Consider the following 21,244-nt stretch of genomic DNA (forward strand, 5'->3'; position numbering starts at 1 on the left):
GTCATCAACTTAATGCCTGTACAGTAATTGTAGTATTATTGGTTTATTACTTGGTTTTAGAGCACATAACGATTACAGCAATTTCATGTTACATTATGGGGAATGCACATCTTCAATGTTAATTTAGACCAACTTTTCATGTTTTGTCATGAACATGTTTCCGAATCCAGGATTAAAGGTTAGGATGAAATATTTATATCGGTAGACTGACACTCTAACAGCTGCACCGATCGACGGACTCTAAGTATTTCTGAATAACTGTACACATACTTATTCTCTGTACTTTATCAGCACAGCTGACAATCTCTCACAGTGTAATAGACAGCCAGGATACTAGCTTGTATGATAGAGTATACCTCCTATACCCCTATTTTCTCTCTCAAACACGGCAAGAGAGGCTAACGATCGGACTTTCGTATTCCAATCAATATTGAGAACTTGCACTGACTTGACACTTTACGTTTCAAGGAACTTCCTATGTAATACGAAACAAAAACTTTACATAGATTCTTTACTTTGAGAGAAATTTATGTTAAAGGCGGTTAATGTTATAGGAGTATCTATTGTATACAGGAAAACAAATAGAAACAAGTTTGAGTGACAGAGTGGTCTATTTAGTAATGTAGTATTTAGTAATGTAGTATTTAGTAATGTAGCATTTAGTAATGTAGATGAAATAAAATGTTTGACGCTAACTGTGCTGAATCAGACAGTCTTTGGAATTATGAGACCATTAATATAAAAAAGACAAACGATATCAAAACAGCTTATAATTAAAAATAAATAGAACAATTCTATGGTCCAAGATGAATGATGTCAGGAGCAGATAGCATGAGAGTTTTACAACTTAGCCACCTTTCTTGAACCAATAACAGGCTTGTCCTCAACAAACTGCCTCCAATAACTAGGTCTATCCAGCACCTCGTTTCCCTGCAGCATCGCGTTGTAGAGGTTCTGGTAAATCTAGAAAAGATACCCACTCCTAATGAAGCAGCAGTCATAGAAGTTGCTCATAGCAGAGGATAACTTGGAGTTATCCTCTGCTACCACTGCAAGGGAAAACTAGCAGTCATAGAAGTTGCTCATAGCAGAGGATAACTTGGAGTTATCCTCTGCTACCACTGCAAGGGAAAACTAGCAGTCATAGAAGTTGCTCATAGCAGAGGATAACTTGGAGTTATCCTCTGCTACCACTGCAAGGGAAAACTAGCAGTCATAGAAGTTGCTCATAGCAGAGGATAACTTGGAGTTATCCTCTGCTACCACTGCAAGGGAAAACTAGCAGTCATAGAAGTTGGCCATAGCAGAGGATAACTTGGAGTTATCCTCTGCTACCACTGCAAGGGAAAACTAGCAGTCATAGAAGTTGGTCATTTTTCAATGTGCCGCTTGTTGAACTACAACGGCCTTCAAGTTCATGACATGTCGCGCTCACGATAACGAGTGAACAGAGGATAACTTGGAGTTATACTACTACTGAAACTGTTCATAAAGAATGATGAACTTTATTTTCGCTCCTTTTACGTTTCAAAGTGAAGCCTAAAGGTATGGCGACATGTAACGAATTTTTCATTCATTTTGACCAAAATCACGAAATGAATGAAAAACACAGAATTATTCGGCCGAAATTCACAGAATTGTCTGAGATGTGCATGCACAGCGAAATCGTCGACGAAACGCTTTTAATTGGCCAAACAAATTATTAGCGAAGACGATTCTAGCAGCTTTTGCAGTTTATATAGTTCAAAACAAAAACACGACAAACAAGGAAAATACTAACGCGATTTGCCATAGTGAGTACGATGCAACTGACTCGGTTGCAATATTGTTGATTCTTTATTGTTCGGAAGCATGGTTACAAATCGATTCTTTTTTAATAATATTAATTTCTTTTTAGCAGCAAAAGTTCTGTTGTGAAAAGAGTTGCCATCTTTAGCGCAATTAAGTCTGTTGCATCGTATTCACTATGGCAAATCGCGTTAGTATTTTTTTGCGTGTCGCGTTATGTGTCTTGGACTATATAAATATCAAAGGCTGCTAGAATCGTGCTCGCTAATAATTTGTTTAGCCAATTCAAAGCGCTTCGTCGACGATTTTGGTAGGCATGCACAGTAGTGCTGCACGCTATCTTTGCATGTACATTCGATTATTTGGTCTCAAAATATATCGATAAATATCGAACATTGGAGTTGTCTTCTTTTGATATATAGTGTTAGGTTTTAACATGAACGATATGAGAGGATATTGGTTAATATTGATTGGAAAACAGGAGTTGTCACCTTATTACAATAAAAAGGACAGACAACTCCATTTTTGCAAAATAAAATCAGCTGATATTTCGATAAAATATCGGCTTCGATATTCATATCGACTTGAAAACTGACCAAATATAAAATCATCCACTAAAATATATTGTCATATCGAATTATATCGTGTTATCGTGCAGCAATAATGCACAGCTCTCACAATTCTGTGAATTTCGGCCGCGTTTTTCGTTCATCTCGTGATTTTGGTCAGAATGAACGAAAACTTTGTTACGTGTGGCCGTAACTTTACACTTCAAAAAAGATGTGAAAGAAAAAGGCCACACTCGTGTTATGTGAGTGAACACTCACCTGCCCATCGGCTCTACCTATTGGAGATCCAAGTATGAAGTCCGGAGGTGCCAGGGCGTCAACAAGAGATACAGCATCATCTTTTAACTCCGAACAGAGCTCAAGAATGGTGTGACGCAGAATTTTGGTAGAGTGGTTAGTGTTGAAGTAGCCACCTGCGATATAAAGTATAATAAACCATTACCTTGATATACCATAATATCTGATATTGGACAACCACTATTTGAACGTCACCTCTACTTGAACGCCACTATGGAAGTAGGGTTGAAAAATAGAGCACCACTCTTTATTTGAACCCTAGCTCCATTTGACCACCAATTTTTGATCTTTATGAACCCATAACATCAAGTGAGCAGGAAAAACGTGTCCACAAAATCCTATTAATAATAAATCATCTACAATAATAACAATCAATTCTCTCGTTGTCCAACTCCAAAGCTTTTCGCTTTTTGGTTGTTAAAACTTTGAAAGCAACACCATAAAAACAATTAATGACGGTTTCAGGATACTATTAGTTTTTTTGTTTAACTCGGTTTTGATACTTTGATGTAAATCTATATAAAAATGGATTATATTTACTCAAATGGTTTGAGGTCAAAGGTTACGTTTAACGAACAAAATGTTTACGGGTTGCATTTGTGTTAAAAGCAACGCGTAAAAGTTCTGCTCTGCCAAAAATTGTTTGAATGCTAATATTGACCAGTTCAGCAGTGCAGACAAAGAGTTTAGGTCAGAAAACATCGTGGAAGGTATTGGACAACCACAAGATGTTAGTTCCATCGAATGCAATGATCAAAACCTGCCTATCCGAGCAAACGATGCAAACATTTTTGTTTTAAAAAACTTTAATTTTTGTTTTTGCATCTATTATAAGTATGGTTCATTCATGTCACTTGTTACCGCATGTCATATAAGCATGGTTCATTCATGTCACTTGTTTCCACATGTCATATAAGTATGGTTCATTCATGTCACTTGTTTCTGCATGTCATATAAGTATGGTTCATTTATGTCACTTGTTTCCGCATGTCATATAAGTATGGTTCATTCATGTCACTTGTTTCCGCATGTCATATAAGTATGGTTCATATCATGTCACTTGTTTCTGCATGTCATATAAGTACGGTTCATTTATGTCACTTGTTTGTGCATGTCATATAAGTATGGTTCATTTATGTCACTTGTTCATGAATATATATAATCGTAGCATTTGATTGATTATCATTATAAATTTGCAGATTTATAGCATATTATTTAAAAGCATCCTTAGGTCCTTAGGGTTACCTTAACCAGGCTTACACGAGATCGACGCTCGTAACTCCTCTTCTATTGCACATAAAAGGCTAGTTTTGCTGCAAACTGTAGCAAACATATCAATGAGTGCTATGAGCTTTTATGCAACATTCTTAAATACAGTTATAAAATAAAAATATGTCTTCAAATTTAAAATGAAGTAAAAATTGAAAGCTTCAACATATTGCAAAGAAGGGCACGGGCTATAATATCATCATCAACATCAAAAAGTTAATTGCAAGTAATAGATTTCAACTGGTAGAGATATTTCTCAGTTTCTCTATCCATATTTATTAGGAGATATTTGGCGAATTGGAGAAAGTTAATGGATTTATTGCATCCAAAAGGTTTAACATCACCACCAGAAAGAGAAGGCAAAATATAGATGACATTCGCTTCGCCGGTAAAAGGGCTAAACTTATTTTCCCAAAATTCTGACAAGCTATCTGAAAAATACAACACCAGTCTCTAGTTGAATGCCACCTGCAATTGACCGCCATTATAGAGAAAGGGTTAAAAAATAGAGCGCCAAGGCGTTCAATTAGGGGTTTTATGGTAAATTGAACGGTTAAACTAATACCTTGATAGAGAGTACCAAGGTGCCTCTCAAGGCTCCACAATGAGTAAAGTGCTGCCAGCTTCCCCAACACAGGCTTCAGGTCTTTTGGAGTTGTCTCACTCTCAACTTCGTTATAGAATCTTTCAATAACCACCAACTGCAATGAGAACCAAATTAATAAGTTTGCTAATAACTCTGGTATGCAGGTGGTTTTACACATTGGCGAATAGGCACCCTGCCTTGCATAGACTAGTGATGATGTCACTTAAAATCATCATCTTGCACCTTGCAATGCAGAGGAGTACGCCTAATACTCCAACATGAGAAAATTAAATAAACCACAGCCTCCAGTCCCCAGCAGCAAGAATGCCATGGATCCGAGAAGTGACCTTGATACAGACAAGCAGAAAACAGGAAGTGCTAAAAATCTGCATCTTAACAGGTGACAACAAACGCAGGGGAGGGGGAAGGGAATGCAAGAGGGTTTAGAATATTAACAGACAATGTCAGAACCTCAAGAGTTGAGTTGATGATACATCAACTTGAACTTAAGGACTTGGGATCAAGTGAGACATTTCGAGACAAGTGATTCAAAGATTCAGCATACTAACCAGTCCGGACATTCTCTACCACAGGCAGGCTAAATAGGCAACAAAGAGTAGGGTTTCTGATTCACCGAAACTTGTAAGACAATATTCTGAAGTAAACATATTAACACCTGACTTAAAAAAACTTAACATTAAGATCCTTAACATAACTTAACAAGTTAACATCACTTAACTTAACGTTAAAAACATACAACAAAAATAATTCAAGTGTATATGCCAAGCACAAGTGCCACAGATAAAGTGTCAGACATGCATGTCGATATCGTGGAACAACTATAGAATGACAGTGATTATACAATTTTGGTGGGTGATTCTAATGCCACAGAAGTAATTAAAGGTTGACTTGCAACAAAATTCACATTACAGTTATTTGATATCAAAAGATTCACCATGTCTTACTCTGTTGTGTTGCAGGTGCAAAATATGTGGGAATGTGATTACAAGCTCTTAAAAGCTAAAAAACGAACAGTTAATTGCAGCCACACGAGACCGCCGTAGTTTGGATTCTCTTTCCAAAACAGCTAAAATGTGACGTAGCTGTGGGAAACGGTTTCTGTTTACAATTTCATGCAACCTTATTCGTCGAAATATTTTCTCAATTAATATTCTTCACGCATTCAATAAAACCATGTCTATTGTTCTTACACGTCTATTTTATCGTCATTGTAATGCTGCCACTTTTAGCAGTGATATCTTACCGTAAAAATTTCCTTTAATTTTTTAACCTCAGCTCGAAGGAATACATATCATTGTCTGATAATCAAGATGAGCCTGTTGGTCACCTGTGATAATCGAAAAGTTCTGCACAAATTATTTGCAAAGTATTGGGTCACATGATCAGATTACGACTTGACGATTAGATCAAGCCGAAACAAAACTGTAAAGTAGCGAGCATCTATATTTGATACGGGGTCTTCGGTAAAACCCGAAGTGTTTGTCATAAACTAGTGCTACGATAAGTTTTATATTGAGCTTTTTATTGGCCTTTCAATTCACGTGAGAGCATCACGCGACAAGACAATAACCAAACTGTAATGACTACGTCAGAGAAATAAACAGATTCCAATCTACGGCGGCTTTTCATTTTTTAGCTTTTAAGAGCTTGTAATCACATTTCCACATATTTAGCACCTACAACACAACAGAGTAAGATGTGGTGAATCTTTTGATACTAAATAACTGTAATGTGAATTTTGTTGCAAGACAACCTTTAAAAAAGATCTGAAGGAACAAGCTATAGGAATGTTTGGTATAGGAGATAGAAACGGTCGCGATAGAACACTAATGGAATGGTGGAATGGGCAATAATAAACAAATTAAAGATAATGAACTCATTCCAAAAAAAATTGGTGAAGATGGACTCGGCAAGGCACAAATGGTAGGAACATGAACGAGATAGACTATATGATGATCAACAAACCAGAAAGTTTTGCAGATGTGAGAACAATCAACAGATTTAACAAAGTGACAACAAAATGTAACTATGAGATCTTAAGATTGAAATCCGAAAAGAAAGAAGTCCATGACCAAAACAAAGGACAGTAGATGCAGAGCAACTGCTGCAGAAAACAATATGAGTTGCAAATTTTGCTCAAGAACACATTTAGTCGTTTGGAAAGACTTGATGAGAACACAGCGGACTCGGCAAACATGTACAACACCATGCAACCGAATTGGCCATAAAGCTGGGGAGGCAGCTCAAAATGAGTGCAGAGACTAAGTGTTTGATTGAGGAAAGGAGAACTTCACAGAAATATATGCAAGACAGTGGTAAGTATGCCAGGAGAAACACGAGAGTATGTTGAAGCAGACAAAACAATCAAGAAGAAAATAAGAGAAGACATAAGGCAACAAAATATATAAATTAGTAGAAGAAACCAAATGCAGCGGAGAAAGCATTAAGGTGAGCCACCCTTCACATTAGAGAAAGATTAGAACTTAGAGAAAACGCTGCAAACCACCCAGAAAATGATGGGAAGAATCTTAGGCTTGGTAAATGATGATAAAAATCAAATGAATGAGTTTGATCACAACCTAAGCGAAGGACATACTTAAAAATTTAAAAGAGAAAAGCATGGGCTGGGCATATTAGAAGAATGATGGAAAATACAAGCAGATGAACGATAAGGAACAGAGATAGGGATCAGATATGGAAAGATAATAGGAGGCCAAACAAGAAATAGAGAGATGAAATAGAGAGATGAAATAGAGAGATGAAATAGAGAGATGAAATAGAGAGATGAAATAGAGAGATGAGATAGAGAGATGAAATAGAGAGATGAAATAGAGAGATGAAATAGAGAGATGAAATAGAGAGATGAAATAGAGAGATGAAATAGAGAGATGAAATAGAGAGATGAAATAGAGAGATGAAATAGAGAGATGAAATAGAGAGATGAAATAGAGAGATGAAATAGAGAGATGAAATAGAGAGATGAAATAGAGAGATGAAATAGAGAGATGAAATAGAGAGATGAAATAGAGAGATGAAATAGAGAGATGAAATAGAGAGATGAAATAGAGAGATGAAATAGAGAGATGAAATAGAGAGATGAAATAGAGAGATGAAATAGAGAGATGAAATAGAGCAATTTTGATATAACAACATGAAACAAGAGGCAAAGGATATTATATATTAGAAGGAAAATGCCGAGCCCTTTGTCCTACAGTAGGAAACAGTTATAAATGCCGAGTCCTTTGTCCTACAGTAGGAAACAGTTATGTACTAAAGTCGATGAATAACCCTGGAACTTATACTCTCGGTGACAGGTCTTCAATAATTCACCTGATCGACACATGACCTCATGAAATTATATACCCAATCACGTGCCTGTTCAATGACTATTATTGACAAATATTGATATGCATGATAGTTGCGCTAGTGCTTGGTTTTCCAATATTGAGTAGACGAATGCTTAAACAATTGACAACAATTACTTTTTAACAAATATGTTGTCTTGTGAGTCAACCCATGATGGTTGCAAATGAGTTAAACGATCGACAATTACGAATGATAAAGTACATGAATGCGCATAGCAGTTGATCTTCTAACAAGTATGTGAAGGATGGACCTTCATGAGGCCATTTTATTAGAAAAACATAGAGGTATCAGCTAATACAATAGACGTACCTCGATAAATGCTAGAGCAAGGCTTCTGCAGTAGTAGACCTGACTATTGTTACGACTAGTAAATGAACATTTCATCTCCTTCTCTTGAACTTCTAGTCTCTCCTTACTTTCCTCAAACAAGAAGCAAACAAGCCATTTGTAGGCATCCAGAGCGACTGAAATATGATAAAGTTGACACTGAAGCCAAGCCTAGATATAATTCAGTGTTATATTGTTCGCAATAAAAATAGTTGGGTTTTTACCGATCACTCGCATGTATGCTAATGTATCTGCTAATCTTTGTGTAGGAAATGTGTTAAAGCATTAATAGTACTTTTAGTCTTTGGTGATTCTAATTTATTTTTACTAAAAAGAATAAAAACCACGAGCTAAACTCATTTAGCCAACATTCATATTACTCAGAAATTGGAGCATATATCAGAAGGATAGAATTAGGTTATTAATTGAGGAAAGCTTTTCAGCAGCAGTACTATACTCATATACTATACATGTTCATTATTGATCATGTAATAGCTGAGTGAGCATTTACTGTAATAACCCAACAATGACGCTTATTCAAGTATAATACTCTCTCTTACTTTCAAATAAAACACTGGTCCTGTTACATGTCCAAGTATAGCGCTCCCATAAGTTTTCAGATTTTTCTGTTAAGGATAATTTTTAGATTTTATAAGAAATTTTTTATTTCCTGACAAAAAAAATTACATTTCTGCATTTCGATTTTGCATTTCGGGGGTCCTACCACACAAAGTTGTCGCCAGAATAGTCACTTTTAAAATCACTGCCATCACAAGGTCACAATCGTCACCTTTTTCAAGTTGGTAACCAATACAACCTCTTTCTTCACAATCGTTATTTAATGCAAATATCCATTCTGGTGGCACTGGATTGCGTTGAAAACCTGAAACTTGCGCAGCTTGAACTTCTGCTTATCAAAAGCATGGCTCAACCAGCGACCTTCACAAACTTATTAGTGATGTTTGGGAGCATTGCTGATTACTCAGTGAGTGACAGGCGTCCTAGGTTTTTAGGGCTACATTTCCTGTACTGAAAATAGACCGAGATTGTCTTCGATAATCACTGTCAGTCAGACTTGGAAACAGGTTTGCTGTCAGTATATCGTGGCATTTCATTGCTGTTAACATAAATTACCTGTCAGTTTATGAATGCTGGGCCAGATGCTTCAAACCGAAACAAGTGAAGTTTCGTTTGATCGAGTTGATTTATGGACAAATAATAAGGCAGTTAGTAATCCTACTTAAACAATTATCATCCCCTCGCCAATGTCACCTACAGTGATAAATGGTCGTCTCGTCTGTCACTTTTCAATTATCCCTGTCGTCAGGTCGTCAAAATTGTCATAAAACATGGTAGAACCCCCATAAAACATGGTAGAACCCCCACTAAAATGGATTTCTTTTTCAGCAGAGCTACAGGCCCACTATCCTAAACATGATCGAGCCACAGCTGAATTTCTTCATCATCAATTCATCTTTTGGGATGAACATGGATCACCATGGCATTTGAAAAATTTTCTTTTGAAGTTCTAGTTATTTTAATAATCATGAGTGCTTGGCCGTAGTTCCATCTGTCATGAAGGTCAGGACTGTGTTGACTTTTTAAGTCCAGTTGTTCTGATTTGAACAGTCCTGCTTCCTTTGGACTCAATTATTCTCCTGCTAGGCATGCCAAAACTAAGGTGTTTCATCCACAGTCACTATCAGTAAGACTTCAAAGTCATACAGCTTTCTTTGCTTCAACATAAAAGAGTAAATAAAATAAAATTACTTTGTCAGCAAGTTTTGAAGGTAGCTTATAAGCTACTTTTGATTTTTGCCTCAAGCTTAGGCTATTTCTCTTCATGAACCTGTGGACCCAAATCGGAGAAGCGTTGAAACTAGGATGTTTCTTCCTTCTGAGAGCCTCTAGATGAATATGAAGTCCAGTGACAAGGTAGACATTTGCATCTCCCGCAAGCCACCCACTCTACAAGCTTTTTTTCCATTTACAGGTACTTGGCTGGAAGGGCCCTGCATGCTCTTTTGTTTTTTAGCAACTCCACCAGAAGTTTTTTCTGTTTTCTCTACAGCCTGATTTTGCCTGCAGAATTTTGAATTCCCTGGAAACAGTGGAGGTTTCATTTGCTTCTGCAAAGTTGATGACTTTCAGCTTGAAAGTCTCATAAGACCTCTTTTTTAATACCTGGAGTCATGCCTGTTTGGGAGATACAGAATACTAGGGATGCTCTGACTTGGATGGTCATTTGTGGTATTTTTGGGTTATATGAGCGTCTGAAATCATAACATTTTCCCAAAAATCAACAATGTGCCTTATAATTCAGTGTGCCTTATATGATATATAACCTTTAGTTCTAGACAGGGCAAGTTGTGACACTATTTGCCAATATATTATGGATACATTGGCGAAGATAACAGCCCCTAGTGTCATTCGAGATTTTGCTGAACATGCTGGGGACAGCGGCAAATCAAATCTGATAACTTTGAAAGGGAACTGGGCCTACTTGGCGTCGAAATCGTGTGTTTAACTCGAAGTCTAAAGATGAAGTTTGAAGGGTCTATGGACGAAGAATAAACTGCAAAAGAAAGTGAAATTAAGGATTTTTGTGTGTGCGTGTGTTACAACTGCACAATGGTTTTGTATTTTTGGGTGGAAAAAAGTATGCGGGTATGTTATCGATGGGACATGGGTATGTTATCGATGGGACAATAGTTTGCATTTTCTCATTAGCCTACAGCTAAACATTGATGAAGTTATTATCAATTAGTTGAATAAACTTCAAATTATTTGGCATTTATATATGGCCTATTTTGCTCATTTATTGTGCCTTATAATAAGTAGCGCCTTATATGTGGAAAATGATAGAAATTCACAGATTAATTAATACTGCGCCTTATAATCTAGTACATCTTATGGCCTGGGAAATATGATACAAAAATAGATTTTCAACTCCTGCATCTTTTTCCCCTTATACCGATCAATAAAATACCACAAACATACCAATAACAATTATTACATAATTTGATTTCCCCTCACACAGAAGTTGACTTTGCAAATTGGGATTTATCACACCCTGACATGTAATACTCCTGAACTTTTGAGGCTGAAACTTGGATGAAAAAGGGAGCATTATACTTGGGTAACCCCTAACCTAGGCGTGGCTCTCGTGGGGGATTGGGAGAGAGAGCCTGGGACACATAGCAACACGCGGAAAAGACAACTCTAAAAGTCGACTTCTGCAGTCGCTAATATCACAATCGTTATTTCCGAAGGAGTATCATGAGACAGTCTTTTTTATGATCTTCGCGAGTATTATGTATTATTTTTAATTTGAATTGGCAGCAAACAAACGCTGGTTGGTAAGTATAAAATGTTGGTTGCATAATAAATCAATCACGGGAGTTATATTATTTCATATGTTTAATTAATTAGGTTTTGATTTAATTATAATCAAAAATTAAATCAAGTGAATTAAATATTTTCACAATAACAATACAAACGAATAGCAATAGAACAACAAAAATGAATCGCACGCTGCTAGTAAAGAAAAGTTTATCTAGTAAAAAGTAATCTCAGTTTTATTTTACTCGCGAGTATTGGGATTACTCGCGACAGTTATTATGAACGACTCGGACCTACCACTGCAAAACGGTGCTATCTGAAAGCAAATACATACTCTTTCCGAAGCCAGTAAGAAGAACTATGAATTAATCAAAACCTACGATAATATGTTGTAAAGCTTGAGATTGTTGTGGTCTCAGCGTGACTATGCCTAGCTTTGATAGATGATTTTTGAATCGCTCCATTTTTTATCAGTAAATGAAATGAAACCGCAAACGTGAAAACGCAAGAGAATAGTAACCTATGGTTCTTATCGTTTTGTTATCAAACGGGGTATTGCATAACTACCCAGTCTATCAAAAACATAGGGCCTTTCACTAGATCAAGTCACGTTACCGTGACGATAGGCTTTTAAACGCGCCACATCTAATACATCGTGAGATCGGAATCTATCGAAACGCTTTCATTAGTATCAGTCTGAGCGTCATATGTAACATATGTCGCTCGTTTTGCCGAAGTTATCTTACCTTTTTTTCGCTATGTGTCCCAGGCTCTCTCTCCCAATCCCCACGAGAGCCATGCCCAGACTAGGTAACCCCTACCTGAGCTAAATTCAAACAAACAACGTTCCAAGTTTTTTTTAAAGTCGTGCTGTTTCACAAATGAAAGCAAAGAATGCCGGCTAAGATTAAAAGGAGAATGTAAAACATACAAAAATAATGAAAAATAAGTTATACCAGATTAAATTATATATATATATATATATATATATACAGTCAAACATGGATAACTCGAACTTCACGGGACCGAGCAAAAGTGTTCGAATTATCAGAGCGTTCAAGTTATCAGAGCACTGTCACAAGTCCATGTATTTACATATTTATTAGTAGATACATGTACATATACAAACTATAATATAAATCAGAAGCACAAATGGCTTGTTTCAAATTAAATGCTTCTAATGTAAAGTTTAAAACGTTTTTATCAAAAAGTATAGAGATTTTTCTATCACTTGAGATTGGTTCATTGTTTGAGGTGATGTTATTGTCAGGACGTTTTTTAGATTGACATTGGCAAAACTTGATCGTTGTTGAAATGCTCAAAAGAAAAGACATTTTTTTCTTTTGGGGGTTTACCCACGATCAATTTTGTCGATTTTTCTTGAAGTTTATGCAAAGATTACCTTACTTTACCTGGGATTCGTTAAGAGCAACACTCCGAGGCAGTTCAATTAGAAGTTTTACGAGGTTTTACGTACATTCTATATCACTCACGCTTTTTTAATAGATACCTATTGAATGTACACACATATTCTGTGTTTAGGTCAAACGATGAATAGTGTTTTGTAGCTAAGACAACGTATACGTTTAATTACAACAATTTTTAAGACGTTTTAAACATTCAATATTCCAACGTTGATTCAACATGGAATCAACGTCGGAAAACTATTCATCACGGGCTAGCTGGGTTACGCCACGCACTCATAGATTTTCGCCACGCACATACAAAACAAAAACAACAAGCGATTTTTGTTTTGTATGTGCGTGGCGAAAATCCTTGCACGCGTGACCCGGCTAGCCCGTGCCATTCATCGTATAGCAGTATAAATCAAATTTCACCAAACCTTTAGAAAAGTCGTTGACAAAAATATTTTGCCGATGGTGGTAATAACGACGATTATGAATTACGAAAAGATGAGGTTTAGCTCTATGGCTTTGAATAAAGTGATTTTCTAAAGCGATAGCAACCGTTTCGGTAGCCGTTGGGCAAAAAAACAGTTCGAATTAACAGTGTTTAGTTCGAGTTATATATAGGAATTTATCATTACGTGGGAACGGACCAAAGAAACCGTTCGAATTAACCATGTATTCGAGCTATCCGTGGGCGAGTTATCCATGTTTGACTGTATATATATATATATATATATATATATATATATAGGATAGCATCTTGCTGATTAACTGCGAGTAACTGTGATTATCGAATCCAAGTTTGTTTAGTTATGACAGATGCTGTACGCATCGAACAAGCATTGTCATGATAAGGCTTTGCCAAAATTGGCTCTGCATAAAGCCATGCGCTTTAGAGCTCGAACAGCGATTTTGGGCTTAAAAAAAATTCACACTAATAAGCCAACATTGCGAGTGGCCACTTGCCAACAACAGCAGTCTGGAAGTTATAGGATTTGTGGCAGGCATAACAAGAGGCTGAACAAGTGACCTGACTAGTCTACTAACCGTGTGGCTTTTTACACTCGGCAACTGATGTCACACTTGACTTCTTGGACAGGTGATTGCTTTTGTCTCCAAAGACCTTTAGGGATGATAAGGGGGTGTTCAAATCTCCTGCAACCGTCCGAGAACAGGTTATTTGTTGTGCAGACTTTCAAAAAATGAGCTATGCTGAATTTTATTTTTTTCATGAACTCAAAGGCATTAATAACGATAATAATATGAATATACAATGAAAAATGACACTGCACTTGAGTCTTGATCTAATACCACTTATATGAACCAAATTTCCTGATACAGCATAGCAAATTTAAGAAATTTGATAATAATTAATTTAATCAATACAAAATTTTAACAAATATAAACTACATGTAATTCCCAACATACGATATCCATAGTTCTTATGTGGAGACATGTTCTTGTAGAGAAACATGAGAACATCTGGGTCTATATTTATAAATATAGACCCAGCAAGAGTAGCATGAAAAGCAATGCTTTCCTTAGCATTAAAGCAAGGAATGATAAAAAGATCTAAAGCTGATGAGGACCTGAAAAAGACCTACCGTCCTTCACCGATGCTAGAATATAGTTAGCGGTCTGCTGCAACAGGACGTTATTGTCTCCCTCGTATGTGCAGTTTGGGTCATTGTCGTCCCTCAACGCACCCAACCTGTTCACTGTATCAATTATAATAAACAAAGTTTCTGAGACAGAATGGATATACAAAATTCTACAAGTAAATACTTGATTTTATGCCATAGGCAAGTTTAGGACACAGTGTTTCAAGTTTCGTATTTGAAAGTAAGAAGTCTTGTAAAAATTAGATCGAAAACATGCAGCTCTGAAAATAAAATGTATAAGTGAAGTTAGAGTGAACTTTATTTAGTTCAGACTAAGGTAAATTAAACTGAGTATATCTGTTACAAACTCCTCCGAACCCACATGTTATCAGGTCGCCCCATTTGCTCTCACGTCTTTATGTAGATGCAGCAAAAAGAACCTCTTTGTAATGACTATTAGTTAATAATTACACATATTTTAGAGGTTTGACTGTAGTATGTAAAGGCTTGACTGTACCGTGTACATGTTTGACTGTAGCATGTAGAAGTCCGACGGTAGTATTTAAAGGTTTGACTGTAGTATGTAGAGGTTTGACTGTAGTATGTAGAGGTTTGACAGTAGTATTTAGAGGTTTGACTGTAGTATGTAGAGGTTTGACTGTAGTATGTAGAGGTTTGACTGTAGTATGTAGAGGTTTGACAGTAGTATGTAGAGGTTTGACTGTAGTATGTAGAGGTTTGACTGTAGTATGTAGAGGTTTGACTGTAGTACGTAAAGGTATGACTGTAGCATATAGCAGTCTGACTGTAGTATCTAGAGGTCTAATTATAGTATGTAAAGGTCTAATTATAGTATTTAGAGGTTTGACTGTAGCATGCAGAGGTCCGACGGTGTTTTGATAAAATTCACAATAATTTCCTTAATGGTTACACTGAGTAAACTAATAATTTAAAAAGCTTTCTGGGGCCTTGCATTTCATATCTGTTGAGTATTTATGACATCATTAAGGCGCTCTCTTATGTAATAAAATCTTACATAAGAGCAATCTTTACTATAATAAGAACAGTGTCCGTCCATCCAACTATCTGAAGCCACGCTGAAAGCGTTAGAAAAAAGATTGCCTTGCACAGGAATCAAACCTGGAGTGTCCAATCTTAAAACATGCCCGCTACCATTTCACCACTCAAGAGCTTTTCACTGGAGAATTCTCCATATAATGGCTACTCATGACGATTTCTCTCTCGCAGTGACGAGACTGGCATGCATACTAGTATTAATAGTAATGTAATAGTAATATTAATTCAAATATAACAGTAATATTCTTTTGATAGTAACATTAATAAAATGATAATATTAGCATAATAGTAATAGTCATGCCTCGACATATAAGCTTAATGCGTTTTGGAACTAAGCCCCTATATGATTTTTTTCTCTCATCTCAAAGCAGTATTTTCTATATAAAACAACTAAATACCAATTAATCCGTCCTCCTCCTCTGAAAAAGCACATGAAAAGCACAAGATACTACGACAGACATGTTTTAATTATTGTAAAACAGCGTATACGCTCACAAAGTAACAAATACCTATTTAGTGATGATCTGCAATAAATTGCAACATCACTATGTACATACTGGAATTCTTATATTCAACACGTTCAGTACAGGCTTATGGCAGCGTGAGAGTGACTTGATGACAACTTGTTTAGTATGCTAAACTTTTGTGACGCAACGTAACATAACATAAACTTCAAATTTAGCTTAGGATGGATTTAGCTTATTAAACACTTACTTAGTAATAGGTTTTACTCTGACGCTAAACTTAATTATCATTTTGTCTTCGTTTTGTATTATCGTCGTCCAGTTTTGCACCTTTGCCTCGCTTCACAATCACTTTGAGCTGGCCTTTTTAAAACTTTTTCAAGCGATGCTGTTCTCGAAAGTGTGTTCTTGCACACTTGGCGATCGCATCGAGAACCAGCTCGTGGGCTTGTATCTCAAAGTTGTGTTGTGTCTTAAGACAAAAGACTTGCTTGAAATTTAGTTCGTATCTCGAATCTCTCTTTTTGGGCACTCATATGTCGAGGTATGACTGTATTATATTACTAATCAAACTACGTAGTTTCTGGATGGTGTAAAGGTTGTCTCTGAATGACTCTTGATAAAATATGGACCTGTATGGGCAGGTGATTGTAATGCTGCATTGCCGTATAACAAGCATTTTATAATCTTATCTACATGTAACTCCTCACAAAATTTAAATAAGAGAATGCAACTCCTAAACTTATTCAAGTTATATGAAATGAATAGCTTTTACCAGCGAAATAGCCATGTCCACCACAGCATTCTCGACACTCCTGAATAGCATCACGAGCCGTCCATGATGCGAGAGGCTTGCTAGCACACGAGAGGGCGTGTATTTCTTTACCAAGAGCGGCAAACTCCTCGCCGCTCTCCCCTACCATCATACCAACTCTGAGGCCGACAAAGTCTCTGAACAAGGAGCGTGAGAAATGACTGAGCGTGTAAGCAGCTGCTAAATATGGTAGAAGCCGCCATTGCTGCAAAATAAACACGCACTGCTGTGTCTGAACACTCAACTGGGAAAACAAAAGAGTTCACTTTTACATTTAGAAATACATACAAATCAACTAAACACACCTATAGTCACTATATAAGAACAAGGGTAATACATGGCTCTTTTCTAGAAAACCTACAATGGGAAAGATAGTTATGCAAAATTTCTTTTGTAACAGGTACAACCTGGTTGTTAAAGAAGTTGTGGAAGCAAGTGGACAACAAAACAATAGTACAGTAGACACTTGTACAGTAGACACTTCTATAACGTAAATTCCAGATAATGTAAAAGAATTATGTAAAGTTTTTGCTTCGTATTACATAACAAATTTCATATAACGTAAAGTGTCCAATCGGTCCAAGCTTTTAAATTCGATTTGCATAACGAAAGTTTCAAGTTTAGCCTTAAAAGTACCGTTTTATCTCTTGCCGCACTTAGGAAAGAAAAGACCTTTTAGGAGGTCTATTATATAAAATAATTACCTATAATATTATTATAATATTTTTTTATATTTTCACTTTAATTTAGGCATATGCGATATTTTTTTTCTTTACCTTGCTGAAAAAAAGGTATAAAATCTATTAAAATTACCATTGAAGTTATGCGTTCCTTTTAACTTATTGTTAATTTACCGTAATGATGGAGTCTAGTATAAATGAAAAGAAAAAGATGGAAAGGTTGTTAATACTAACTAAGCAGGAGATTATACAGAAGTATGAAAGTAGAATGAAGTTAAGGGATGTTGCTAGACTATACGGCCATCTTACTTAGACTATACAAACAATTACCAAACAGAAAGATGCCCTCAAAGTGGTGAAGCCTGCCAAGGGCATGCCCAGAATGTCCAAACAGAAAGATGGCCTCAAAGTGGTGAAGCCTGCCAAGGGCATGCCCAGAATGTCCAAACAGAAAGATGGCCTCAAAGTGGTGAAGCCTGCTAAAGGCATCTCCAGAATGTACAAACAGAAAGATGCCCTCAAAGTGGTGAAGCCTACCAAGGGCATCTTCAGAATGTACAACTGAAGCTCCAGTCTAAATGATGAAATGGAAAGGCTTCTCTCCATTTAGATCAAGAAGAAATAAATAGTATAGACGATAACTGAGACTGTAATCTAGGAAAAAGCAACTGCTATATATGACTATCTTTCAAAGACCAAGAGTGGTGAGAGCAGAATGAGAGAGCAAGATTTTATGACCTCGCATGGATAGTTTGACAATTTTCAAAAGGACTGACATCCTATCGGTTGTAAGGCATGACAAGACATCGAGTTCCGACAAACAGGCTGCTGAAAATTTTGTTGAGGAATTTAATAAAAAAATAAAAAAGGCTACATTCCTCGGCAGGCATTCAATTGCGATGAGACAGGCCTGTTTTGGAGAAAGATGCCTCACCGAACCTACATTACTGCTGAGGAAAAAAGTCTCACAGGACACAAGCCGATGAATGATCGCCTCACTCTTGCTCTATGTTGCAACCGCCGGTAGTGATTGCATGGTGAACACACTGCTGGTTTACCATTCGGAGAATCCTTGAGCCTTCAAAGCCTAAAAGTTGGTTGAGCAGCAGCTCGAAGTGATGTGAAGGTCGAACTCTAAGGCTTGGGTTATTTAGCAGTTGTTTGTCAACTGAGTCAATACGGTGCTTGACCCGGCAGTTAAAAAACACCTCCAGGATAACAGCCTCCCTCTCAAGTGCCTTCTCGTCCTAGACAATGCCCCTGCCCACCCACCTGGCCTGCATGAAACACCATGGATGAGCTCTCATTTGTAGAGATGCTTTATCTATTCAAACGGTGTTTTGACATCACGGACAGCACCCAACTCAACCTTCATGAATTTTGGAAGAGTGACTTTGACATTGTGCGTGTCTGCGATTGGTCAAATTTGCATTAGATAGATTGGCCAAGCAATCGTTCAAAGCCGCGTAGAGAAAGTTGTGGCCTAATGCTATTGCGGCTCGTGATGACGAATGATTTGATGAAGCTACATACTATCGATGATTTTCCTCATAAAGTGAAGGAAATGTGTGTGTCAAAATTTGTAGTCATATATCACCCTAAAAAACTTCACTTGATGCGTGCCATCAATGATTTTGAGGATACCTGCACAATGCATTTTCAAAAAGTTTTAAGTCCTCAAAAACAAGTCACATTGGATAAATATTTCAAAGAAGCCATCCACTGATGATGGTGCTGGTTTATCATGGGGCCAAAAAAAATTATTAATAAAATGTTTAAGAAAAACTAAAAATTAGCAAATGTTAAAAAAATACCAAAAGTTCACAATGTTGAAAAATATTTCAGTTTAGTTTATGTGCTACTGCACAGTCACCAAATTAAGACAGTAAGTTTAGTTTTTTTCAGATGGAAAGGGCCAAAAAGGAGAGTTCGGGAAGATGTCGAAACGGAATATTTACATGTATTTGACAGTCCCTATAGCATAAAATCCCTATAACAAACTTCCCTGGAAAGGATTATTTATGGTATAGGAACGTTTACTGTATAGTACATGGTTGTAAGCAAGCTGCAAGACATAACACCTTACAATTACATGTATATCAAGCTAACACTCTGTCACCTGACATTATGTCAAACAAATGCAAACCTTGAAACATAATAGGTATTGACAAAGGACATAATGAACAACATTTATAGCTTCACTTGCAGACTGTAGTAGTGAAAATAGGGTATTTAACAATGTCCAAATCCTTTGATATCTATTTCATAGCATCATTCATCTAACCATTCATCCTCCATATATACTCAAACAACTACATAATACCGAATATTTAGCATGAGGCTTTCTCTAATGACAAGTCATTAAAATTGCAGCTACCTGCAGCTGGTACTCTAGGACTGGTATCTCCTGAGTCTCATCAGGCCCAAACTGCCTCCTGGCCCCTGAATAGCGTATTGCAATGGTGATTGCCGCAGTAAGGTTGCACCAGGCCATACCGGTGATGCCCACTCGACCACCGGAAAGAGCTCCAAGAACCATTCCGAACCTTTTCCGTGGGTCCTATGAGGTGAACACACAAACTCTGACGATGAACCAGCAATAGCAGTAAATTAATGCCGAATAAACCTTTCCACAACCTGCATTGATGAGGAAATAAAATATTGGAGTGTACACCTTATATGACTTGTAACACATAGTAACTGAAACCTTATATGGAGGGTCATACCTTATAGTATAAGGTATGACCCTCCATACAAATCCCTGTACTTGCGGTCATACCTTATAGTATAAGGTATGACCGCAAGTACAGTATAAGGCTTATACGGTGAGTCAGACCTTATATAGTGAGTCATACCTTATACGATGAGTCATACTTCATATAGTGACATACCGTATATGCTTAATTATACCATATATGTGTCGCGGTCACAGAAACCATGGTTAAGTCGCAAATCACGAAGTTGAGTTATCCGACTTTGAAGTTGCACCAACTGAATTTATAATATTATTTACGATATTTGGTAACGATTTTTGTAACACGTGCATCTGGACCAATCAAAGAGTGATCTTTCTGAATCTGAGGTCAGTGTAGCCAATAGAAGTCTTTAATCCTCAGAAAAACCCCTTAAAACCGTTGCTATGCTAAACAACAAGTACTGAAAAATGGTGTCCGATAAATATAATTGTTTCTTTTTTGCCAATTTTAAAGATAACTTTGACATTTTGGACACTTATAAATGAGTACTTTGGTATTCCAACTGATTTCAATTAAGCAGTGTAAGTAAAGGGAATTACGATGATATTTTCCTAACGATTCTTACAAGATTATTACAATATTTAATTATAAGAATAATTATTCGAATTTCCAAGATCGAAGTATATAGTGACCGATGGTGTGCAACATGTTACTGTTGTTACTTTTCTAAAGATTTTGTTGATGATTTGGCTGTGCCAGACAGATATCTACAAATTTAAGTAATATATTTTCTTATAAATATACAGCTAATTCTATGACAGCCAGCTAAAATCTGTTTAGATTTCTAAATTCAGCATAATTTTTTGGATATAAATACAGAAATCTAGGTAAATATCACAACTTTTTGATATTGGTTGCTATGACGTTTTGAAATGTAA

At 36.6% G+C, this 21,244-nt stretch overlaps 1 protein-coding gene across 1 annotated transcript in view; it reads right to left on the reverse strand.

Annotated features, from left to right (window-relative positions):
* Positions 1 to 598: 598 nt before the first annotated feature.
* The window catches only part of LOC137403608 (peroxisomal acyl-coenzyme A oxidase 3-like), a 36,426-nt gene continuing 15,780 nt past the window's right edge, over positions 599 to 21,244 (reverse strand). Inside the window, exons 8-15 of the mRNA XM_068089578.1 lie at positions 19,988 to 20,170; positions 16,892 to 17,135; positions 14,579 to 14,692; positions 14,022 to 14,129; positions 8,206 to 8,360; positions 4,489 to 4,624; positions 2,616 to 2,770; positions 599 to 963 (exon numbers count right to left, since the gene is read on the reverse strand). Of these exons, the coding sequence (XP_067945679.1) occupies positions 841 to 963; positions 2,616 to 2,770; positions 4,489 to 4,624; positions 8,206 to 8,360; positions 14,022 to 14,129; positions 14,579 to 14,692; positions 16,892 to 17,135; positions 19,988 to 20,170 (1,218 nt within the window). The 3' untranslated portion in view covers positions 599 to 840. The remainder of the gene's footprint in view (positions 964 to 2,615; positions 2,771 to 4,488; positions 4,625 to 8,205; positions 8,361 to 14,021; positions 14,130 to 14,578; positions 14,693 to 16,891; positions 17,136 to 19,987; positions 20,171 to 21,244) is intronic.

Source organism: Watersipora subatra, chromosome 9 (assembly GCF_963576615.1).
Source record: "Watersipora subatra chromosome 9, tzWatSuba1.1, whole genome shotgun sequence".
NCBI classification, from domain to species: Eukaryota; Metazoa; Bryozoa; class Gymnolaemata; order Cheilostomatida; family Watersiporidae; genus Watersipora; species Watersipora subatra.